At 39.6% G+C, this 10,815-nt stretch overlaps 1 protein-coding gene across 1 annotated transcript; it reads right to left on the bottom strand.

The window, feature by feature from the left end:
• Nucleotides 1-5,975: 5,975 nt before the first annotated feature.
• Nucleotides 5,976-6,824, bottom strand: LOC125489251. Its single transcript, XM_048624492.1, has one exon. It carries the CDS (start codon nt 6,822-6,824, stop codon nt 5,976-5,978), a length of 849 nt encoding a protein of 282 aa, XP_048480449.1.
• Nucleotides 6,825-10,815: the final 3,991 nt, after the last annotated feature.

The raw sequence follows: 10,815 nt of genomic DNA, 5'->3' as shown, positions 1-10,815 counted from the left end.
AAAACCAAGCATTTAAAATAAATTCCCGTTTCCCGGGAATTCCCGGGAAATCTTGAAAAAAATTCCCGTTTCCCGGGAACAGAAAAAGGTCGGGAAAAACGAAACCCTAGTCCCAAGGTACAAATTTAATCGTGTCCCAAGGTACAAAAAAGCAATATTTAACCAAAATTTAAATATCTTTATTTTTAATTAATAGGAATCTTTCAGATAATTGCCATGTCATAAAATTAAATAACTGAAAAGTTATACGTGACATCCATGTCTTTATTTTGAGCATGCCTCAATGAGATAAAGCAACACAAAAAACTATACAAAAGCTACTTTTGACTCCAAAAAACTTCATACTGTCTTCACCACACACTAGATGCTGGTATGATCACGAGACTCACTAGTTTTGCCAAGCGAGTAAAATACTATGCCTAGGGTAGAATTTTAATGTGTTTATTTAGCCGGATTTTAAAATACAATCAATGTCCCGAGGTACAAGCGTCCCAAGGTACGTTACGTTACCCTATACGTTCCTGTACATGTGTATAGGTTTAGTTTTCGTATTTACTGAATCACGTATCAAAAACGGATGAACAAAGGTGTAAATCATTTTATTAATAAGGTATTTTACCATAATTAATTGCGTGTGAGATGATAGTAACCTCAAGGGATATTCTATATTCACACTTTCGATGCGACAGCTACACTTTACACCTCCCTGATTCAAGAACTTTTAGAATCACTGTTTTTTCCGGACTTGGTAGATAGACTATAGTAGAAAAAACTTATAAAACTTAGCTAGGATGCCACATGCAGGCCAGATACCTATCACTCTTAGGGCGTCTTGCACAACAAAGTTAAATAAAATTAAATCTATGACCTCTTGCTCTGACATTATACTGTCAGAGCAAGAGACAAACTTTTTAATTTTATTTAACTTTGTTGTGCAAGACGCCCTTATAGTTATTATATAGGTACTTATTAAATGTGTGTTGTAACTTTTTGTATAGGGTTGCATAGCCAGCGGTCATAGTGATCCCTATTTAATACATACACATACCTTAGAACTAAAATTCAAGAGGCTCATAAAGATCACTCAGTCGATCCATACTTTTACTACCTTTTATAGTAAAATTATTACGTAAGATAATGAATGTCAAATATTACGCAAAAGACAATTTAAAATAAATTGGAAAACTATTCAATTCCCACATCCCACATCCGATTTATCGATGGGAACCGCCGCGATACAGAGTCGCCTGCGAGTGGGCGGGACACAGCGACGGGATTCCAACACAATTTCCCTTTTAACTGACTCTCTTTGTGGCAACAACTTAGAGGGCCCTTCCCGTGCGCCCCCCCACTTCGACACTGTTAATGAACGAGCAAAAACAAAACAAAAAAAACTGATGACGGGGAGGACATTCCTACAAAATACATTAACATGCGTAGGTACTCTAAATTTAATCCAAGATCATGAAGCTTGACGCCCAAAGCAATACCAACTTGATAAAAGGACATCAATTAAGATTCAATTTCACGATTTCAGAGTTCACATTAATGAGTACTGTTTATTTGTACACTAAGAAATAAATAACAGTTTAACTGAAAAATTAAAACTTAATAAGGGTACAAAAGGCGTTATTATCGAGTTTAGTCAATTAGCGATCTCTGCCAAACAACCTTTGGATGGATGGACTAAAGAAGACACAATACGTGTACTTACTGTTGAGACTCGGGGATTGGGTTGCGAATAATAGATTATAAGTCCACGTAACTATATATTTATTTAGCACTTGAAATATGGTCAAAAGTTAATTGGTATGCGACCACTCACAACCCGGCCAACCCGAGACTGACTTAGATTACTAAGGTGCAAAGTAAGCTGAACATTGTAATGTCGTCCCTACATCATTCCTCCCCTTTTTTGAAAAAAATATGTCAAACATTTTGGAACAAAGTTACAAATGATCTGTAATACCTACTAATAAATTTTAAACACACAGGTTGCCGTCGTGGTCGCACACATACAAGACATGTAAATACATTAACATGAAGATCAAGTTACAAACACATATAATACTAAGTAAGAAGAAACAGTAACATTAGATAAGGATGTAGATACACTGTTCATGCGTACTGCGCGCTGGCAGCTGTTTGTTGCCTAGCAGTTTTGTCCAATTGATCTAATGAAATTGCAGTAATGAACTCCTTTCGAGCCCAGGTTTTCACTCCTTTTTTACACTTTTTGCACAAGAGACACGTAGCACATAATAAAAACAATACAAGAAAACTTGCCACCACTGTGCCATATACTTCTATCTTCTGCTCTAATGAGCTATTACTAGCATTATTCGCGCCATTTTGGGCGATGATAATTTCCTCTGACTTGCTGTATGATTTACCCATTGTATAGGTATTGTTAATTTGGACAATAAGTACTGCGAGTAATCAATCCGTGATACAATAAAAATATTTGCAAAGACTTATGTATATAAAGTGTATTAATGCTTATACGTAACCTACTTATTCTAACTGTAAAGGTGCTATCATACTACTAAGCGATACGTAGCTATGCTAGCTGTTACATTGATTGTTAACTAAATTAAAGGTATATCGCGTCGCTTAATATTATCGTAGCTTTCACTGGACGAAATAATAAAACTAAAATTCTTAGTAAGATAGTGCATGTTATAACAATATAATCGAATATCATCAAAAATACAAATATGAAATACAAATACAAGGTATTCTTATTACTTATATTAATTAAATTTAGTTGACATACTTATCATCTACAAAAAAAAAAAAAAAAAAAAAGTACCTAAAAAAATACCTACTATAAGTACCTAAATAACTTCACCTGAATCGTATAGGTACTCTTGTTACTCTTCCACTGCGCGTGGTACAAGTGACAGGAGAATCGTGATTAGGAACCTCAGTGTCCGTCGTTGAAGATTCGTCGTTACGTTCACTCAAGCAATATGCTGGTTTTAAACGGTCTATAGAAATATGAACTTTTCTATTTGACATTTGAATGTAATATACCTTCCTATTTCTATCCAACACACGAAAAGGACCATCGTACGTAGGCTGTAAAGGCCTACGAACAGCGTCGTTTCGTATAAAAACGTGACTGCAAGTCTCTAAATCAGGATGTATAAATATATTACCATTTTTATTTTCCCTAATTGCCATAGAACGAAATTTCCTTATATTATCTCTTAATTTCCATACGTACTCATTACTGCTATCAATATTTAAGTTCGACTTAGTATCATAATAATCTGCAGGTAAACGCAAAGTAGTTCCGTAAGTCAATTCCGCTGCGCTTATCCCGTTATCGCTCCTCACCGCTGTCCTAAGCCCTAGTAACACCGTAGGTAATTCCGACACCCATGATGATGGTGCATTACATAAGCGAGCAGTCAACGCAGCTTTAAGCGATCTGTGCCAGCGCTCTACCGCCCCGTTGCTCTGTGGGTGGTAGGGTGTTGTACGTAGTTTTTTTATGCCTAATAATTTCATAAGTTCACTGAATAAATTGCTTTCAAACTGCCGGCCCTGGTCGGAAGTCAGGAACCTAGGGCTGCCAAATCTACATACCCAGTTATCATGAATAACTCGTGCAACAGTTTCAGCAGTTATATCTTTTGTAGGAAAACATTCTGGCCACCGCGTTCCTCTATCTATTATAGTAAGACAATATCTGAACCCATCTTGTGAAATCGGTAGAGGTCCTACTAAATCTACGTGAATGTGTTCGAATCTGTCACACTGGGGAAACGATCCCAAAGCTGACATCGTATGTCGGTTGACCTTTGATCGCTGACATTGAATACATGTCTTAGTCCATTGACTAACATCGCGATTCATACTTGGCCAATAAAAACGATCTTGTACCAATTTTCGTGTAGTCCTGGTTCCAGGGTGACTTAAATTATGTACTGTATCAAAAGCTATACGTCGAAACTTCTCAGGTAAGTACGGTCTAATTCTGTCATTACTAATATTGCAAAAAATAAATGAACTACTACCAGGTAGTATTATTTTTTTAACTGCAACGTCAGTGTCATCAGAATTCAACACTTGTAAAATATAGGTATCTTGTTGTTGTTCCCTAGCGAGTTCCTCGTAGTCTATAACCGTGGGACAGCTAATAGTTGCGACGCGTGATAACGTGTCCGCAACAACATTGTCTTGCCCACTCACATGTCTGATATCTGTGGTGAACTCACTGATAAACATTAGGTGACGTGTACGTCTAGGTAACTCTTTCTCGCTATTTATTTTACTAAACGCGAACGTAATAGGTTTATGATCTGTATAAACTGTCAGCATTCGTCCCTCGACCATATTCCGAAAATGACGAATGGCTAAGTAGATACCTAACAACTCTCTATCATACGTGCTATACTTCCGTTCCGTCTTAGACAAACTTTTTGAGAAGTAACCTAAAGGTAACCAAGCGTTATCAACACGTTGTTGCAACACTGCACCCACGCAGGTGTCCGAAGAGTCGGTCATAAGTGCGAGCGGTGCATCCGCTACCGGGTGAGACAGCATGACCGCATCGCACAAGCTCGCCTTACATTCCTCAAATGCTAGCTCAGCGTCTGGCGTCCAAGCAATAGGTGTTTTGTCCTTCTTTTTAGAGCCATGAATGAAACTAGTAAGTATCGATTGAGATGAAACTGCATTTGGTATATGAGACCTATAAAAATTAACCATGCCCAAAAATCGTCACAATTCATCGATGTTGTTGGGCCGCGGAAATTCGTTAACGGCTTTAACTTTATCATCCAGTGGACGAATCCCATCTGATGTGACATGATAGCCTAAAAAATCTATCTCTGCCTTTCCAAACACACATTTTGTCATATTTATAGTAAGATTATACCTTTCGAACTGCTTAAATAATGACTCTAGATGCTTACGATGTGTAGCTTCGTCAGGCGATGCTAAAATGACGTCATCGATATAGGAAAAGATACTATTTTTACAATCAACGTCCAGATCCTGAAAAACAGTATGGTGCATGAATCGCTGGAACGTTTGCGCGGCGTTACGCAACCCAAACGTCATGCGCGGGAATTCAAACAAACCAAACGGCGTGATTATTGCAGTTTTCTCTATATCTTCTGGTGCAGTGCTAATACAGTGATAAGCCCTATTTATATCAATCTTAGAAAATACTTTCTTACCCGTTAGTATGTACGTAAAGTCAGATAAACGAGGTATCGGGTATCTGTCCGGCTTGGTAATAGAGTTTAGTTTCCTATAATCCCCACATGGACGTAACTCCCCATTTTTCTTGGGTACCACATGAAGTGGACTGGCCCAAGGGCTCTTTGAAGGCCTACATATACCTGTTTCCTGCATAAAACGAAACTCCTCTTGTACTTTCTTATATCTAGATGGTGGTAACGGTCTAGCTCGAGCGTATACTGGAGGTCCAGTTGTTTCGATGTGGTGAAAAACACCGTGTGTAGGTACTTCCTTATACGATGCAGGTTTAGTAATATTTACGTACTTACATAACAAATCATGAAATGGGTGCGTATCCTCCACTGTTGTCACGGTGGGTTGATCCACCTCCACTATACTGGCAATAGATTTCAATTTTGTCAAATCATCAATTAACCTAGAGGAAGATAAATCCACAATCAAACCGTGGTGAGCCAAGAAATCTGCTCCTAATATTGGTTGCGTTACCTCCGCTATAATAAATGTCCATTTATACGGTCGACGTAAACAAAAGTCCAATATCATTGTTTTTGTACCGAATGTCTTTATCACACTACCATTTGCTGCATATAGCTTATATTCACTACAATCACTCGCGAAATGGTTATACTTCGACACAGGTAACACAGATACGTTAGCACCGGTATCCACCAAAAATTTTAGTCCACTTTTTTTATCTCTAATACACAGGCGTTTGCTGATTATACCGGTACAGCTGCTCGCCTCTGGCTGCACCGAATCTAGTTTTTTCCTGCTTCTGACTCCTGCTGCTTCTGCCATGCGCAAGGCTGAATGCACTTGTTGGCCTTTCCTTTGTACCGGAAGTGGTAGAAGCACATCCAGTTAGGGTCTCCTCTCCTTACGCGTTCAGACCGGTCGCGACTTCGTGACGCAGAGCGATGACTCTTCCATCCGTTACGACCAACTGACCTGCCTCTTGACCTCGACGTCTCCATGTTGTCCAAGCGCCGCGTGAGCTGAGCTATCTGCTCAACGAGGGTAGCCTGCGTGGCTGATGAACTGGGTACGGCACTGCTCCGCATACATGACAGCTCCTGGATCTCAGCAAATCGGGTCGTTTCGACTACCTTATCTGCCATGCCAGCCAGTTTCTCTAGATCTTTCACTTCACTCACCGTCAGAATTGCCTGTACTGCTGATGGTAGATGCCCCATCCACAGCATATTTAATGTTTCATCATTGAATTTTTTCTTTGCCAGGTCTCGCATCCTCCTGAGTAGTTGGGAGGGTTTCTGGTCGCCTAGCTCCAGTTCCTTCAGCAGCTTCTGGACCTGTCGAACTTCAGACTCCTCATAAACAACGAGAAGTCGAGTTTTAAGCGCTTCGTATTTCTTTGTGTCAGGAGGCGTTAATACAATATCACTGACCTGCTCGACGTGCTCGCGGCTTAGCTTTGCTATCACTAAGTTATAGCGTGATTCGTCGGCCAGCTTCTGATTGGCCACCACCGCCTCGAATTGGGCAAACCACAGGCGTGGGGACTCCTTCCAGAAGTCCGGTATCCTGCTGGACACCGTGATCTGCGCCAAAGCGTTTTCACCGGCCGGAAGTGACGGAGAAGGGTTCATGATTGCACTTTATCGATCGCGGTTCACTTCAATCGTCGGGTCACCAATGTTGAGACTCGGGGATTGGGTTGCGAATAATAGATTATAAGTCCACGTAACTATATATTTATTTAGCACTTGAAATATGGTCAAAAGTTAATTGGTATGCGACCACTCACAACCCGGCCAACCCGAGACTGACTTAGATTACTAAGGTGCAAAGTAAGCTGAACATTGTAATGTCGTCCCTACATTACTAAAAAGAATATAGGTACGAGGAGTTCTAAATGTCTAAACGCTAAATATAAACAGAGTGTCCACTAACCCACACTAGGCAGTGTGGACTAGGCCTAAAACCCTTCCTTCATTGGATAGAAACCCGAGCCCTAGCAGTGGGGACGTGATGAGTTGTGATGATCATGAAATATAAAAAATAGCTCTCTGTATACTTACTATATTAGCCCTCTGCCTACCCCCTTAGAACCACATTAGCGGCTTGACTACATAAAAAACATGCACAATAATGACTCATCGCATTTCAAGCATATCGCCATAGAACACAATCAAAGTATGCATTATTCAATTGAACACAGCCTCATACAGCCTACGCGACGTCTAGGGGTTACTCTACAGTCTCTACACGATTAATACAACGCGATAGGTTCGTGGTTAGCGCAGCGCTCCGAAGTTTTGGAAAAACGAAGCGGTAGCCCTCCTATCTCGTTGTATTAAGCGTGCCGATTGCGTGAAGCTGCGTATATACAGACCGGCCCAACGAACGCCCAACGATAGATATTTATCATACATAATACAGGGCAGATTGCGTTGGCGTTCGTTTGGCCGGTCTGTACGCAGCTTGACAATTCTCGTTAGTTCGTACGTCGACTCAGAGAGTGACCCTCCCGGGTCCATTGTCTGCCACTAGCGGGACATTCCGGGCTGCGTAGGCGCAGAATACCACTCTACCTTACGAAAAAATACGTTTCAGAGCACTGCTGGGCTAACCACGATTCTATCTCATTGCATTAAACTTACGGGTCGTATGACGGCTCTCGTTCGTTCGTTGTTGGATAAGTTGGAGTTACCTCTTGCGCAGGCGCATATGAATGGCGGGTCCCACGGTGCGGCGCGAGACGCTCTGTTTATTTAAATTCTGTTGGTAATGTCTACGGTATGAGAAGGTATGTTAAAGGTCTTTTATTAAATTCTTGAATTATTTAAGCAATTAATTTTGCGGGTCCGATATGGTCACTGGTCTGATATTTATAGCTCAAAGGTGGGAGTTTTTAATTAGGTACACCTATTCTTGTGTAATTTTTATAATATACTTAGGTATTAATATTATGCAAGACTGGTAATTGAAATGTAAAGATGCTATAATTTGTTTATTTAAATTAAAAACACATTGAAAACATCATCAAAATGTGCATTGTAGAGGTTTATAGACCCGGACCATCATATCGTGCTGCCGTTGCCGACTGTATCTCGACGGATGACTTCAAAAACGTTATTTAGGTACAGTTTGGTTTGTTGTTGATGTTGGCAGTTAAAGCATGAATCATGTTCCTTTACGACCGGCTGATAGATGCTGATGACCAAACGTATAACTCCTGTTTATGATGGTAATTCTCATTATTGTGTTAATCAGAAATGTAATTTTAACCTTTTCTTTTCATTTATTTCTTTTTGGGGAAAATGTATGGGTAGATATTCTATTCGAATGCGTTGTTTTTGTTTGTGACGTGACATGATCAGGATAGCACAGTTTCATCAAAATTAGTAAATGTGTTCGTTACGCGCAGATTTAACTATTTTATTACCATTGCTTCGCAATTTTTACGAAATATAGAAATAGGTAAGTAAGTAGTTATGATTTTTATAATTTGTAACTACTTAACTGAAATTATTTTAAAATATCTTCAGCAATAGGTAGGTACTAGGGCATGTAATACCGCAATACCGGTATTGCGTAATACCGGGATCCCGGACAAAATCCGCGCTTTTTTCAATACCGGTATTGAAAGTTAATACCGGTAAGTAATACCGGAATCGGACATTTTTAGGCTATAAATCAAGCGATTAAGATATAGTTAGCCATGTGCTCCTATTATATATACTATGAAAGAAAAATGAAAGTGCACTTGTTTTCAACCGTTACATGCGGTTTTTGGCCTTTGGAAACCTACTTGTTGTCCATGCGTTCTAAAATTTTAACTCTAATACTCAATTCTCGTAAAAAAATATTAAGTACATAATACAGTATTTGATTGCTTTTTCTTGTTGTATTTTGCCCTATACGACCTTTAAACAAAATATATGCCATTTATAATATGGAAGTCTAATACCGGTATTGAGTTATAATACCGGAACTCAATACCGGTATTGAAAATATTACCGGTATTGCATGCCCTAGTAGGTACCTACCTACTTACCAGGTTTTCAGCAATAAGTATACTTACTTAAATTTTGTTTCTGCTTACCCTGTTTTTTAGATACCTAAATGAGTAAATTACATAATTATAAATTTCACTAATAATTAACTTACCTACCGTAAAATTCTGGTGTAAAAATTTCTTAACTACCTATATGCTGGTTACCACAGCTTTTAACGTAGGTACTTATTAACTATTAGGAGCAGCAATTTTCATTATTCCAGGTATTGCAAAAGTTACAACACGACATGGTTAAACACCTAAACTAACAATTTAACCAAAAACTGAAAAAACTGGGTGCCCAGTACCCACACGGAACAGGACAGAACGAGTTGTTTGCCCTCCGGCGAATCCTCTTTGACACGGCCCTTGTTGTCCCACGGACGCACAGGGCCGGGCTCAGGGCGGGCTACGGGGTAGAAGACCCCCCAAAATATACTTCAGTTATTTCTGGCGGCGAAATTCCCATTTCGTGCATAGATCACGTACAGTTTTGGTTCTATTCATAATTATTTAACCGGATGTTTTAAATCAACTAACTATTTTCGTTGCACCTACATAAATGTGCTGCAAATGTTATCAAAACCATTCATTATGAAGACCAGATGGGAGTCCCTTAAAAATCCTGGATCCGGCCCTGCAGCGTGGAAACAAAAAGCAACACAGCCGATTATAATAGAGCACGTACGAGACATGCTACATGAAATAAAATATTCAAAGGCCGGCTACCTGCCGAAAAGCGGCGAGTCATGTTGAATTTAACAGGGGCGAGTGCGACCCAAACTCCAAGGCGGTGAATAAAGTGTGTGGAGACGATGCCATCGCAATATGCGCAGAAAGGCCGCTTTGCGGTCAACTCAACACTGATGAAGGATATATTATTATATAGAGTTATAACTCCATACCTTGCTATCAAAATCAAACATTTCAAACCGCCGAAGAACTTGACGGTTTATGAATTTTAAAAAATCACAAGTTTTCACATGTAGGTATTAAGACTTTTCCCTAGGTAGTCGACATTTCATGTTTCACTATTGGCATATAAGCACTATTATCTGCGTGATGTTGAATTTTAATTTATTGATACACAATATTTTTCGTTAGTCCTTACGTTAGTACATAGTTACGATACGACCTTATCAACCGTAGAGAGGAGCCTCTATTGGACGACTGTTGGCTTGTGATGACTGAAACCATTGAGTATGAAACCCAAGTCTGTGTTGTTCTATGACTGAAACAGTAGTGGCTCTTCTGCACGTATGTACTCAACTAAGTTATCTGCGTCGTCGCCTCACCGTGATGCGCCGCGTAGGCACCGCAAATAAAAAATAAACGAACTTGCTTTAACCTCATAGCACTCAAATTTAGGGAAGGGAGGATACATGTGACTGAGGCCGGAAATGTGCATTGCGAATGTTACTGGATCGAAATATACCGTAATTTTCACGTTGCGTAGCATCTACCTACTTCTTAAGGTGCACTTTACTATCGTAGGTCAGCTATCATTATGTCGCAGCTCGGAACAGCTCTATGGTGTATGTATGTATTGAACCGATGCGTAGCCTAAATTTTAATTATAC

Source organism: Plutella xylostella, chromosome 12 (assembly GCF_932276165.1).
Source record: "Plutella xylostella chromosome 12, ilPluXylo3.1, whole genome shotgun sequence".
NCBI lineage: Eukaryota > Metazoa > Arthropoda > Insecta > Lepidoptera > Plutellidae > Plutella > Plutella xylostella.
The sequence above is the reverse complement of the archived record's forward strand: the minus strand, read 5'-3'. Positions and strand labels throughout refer to the sequence as shown.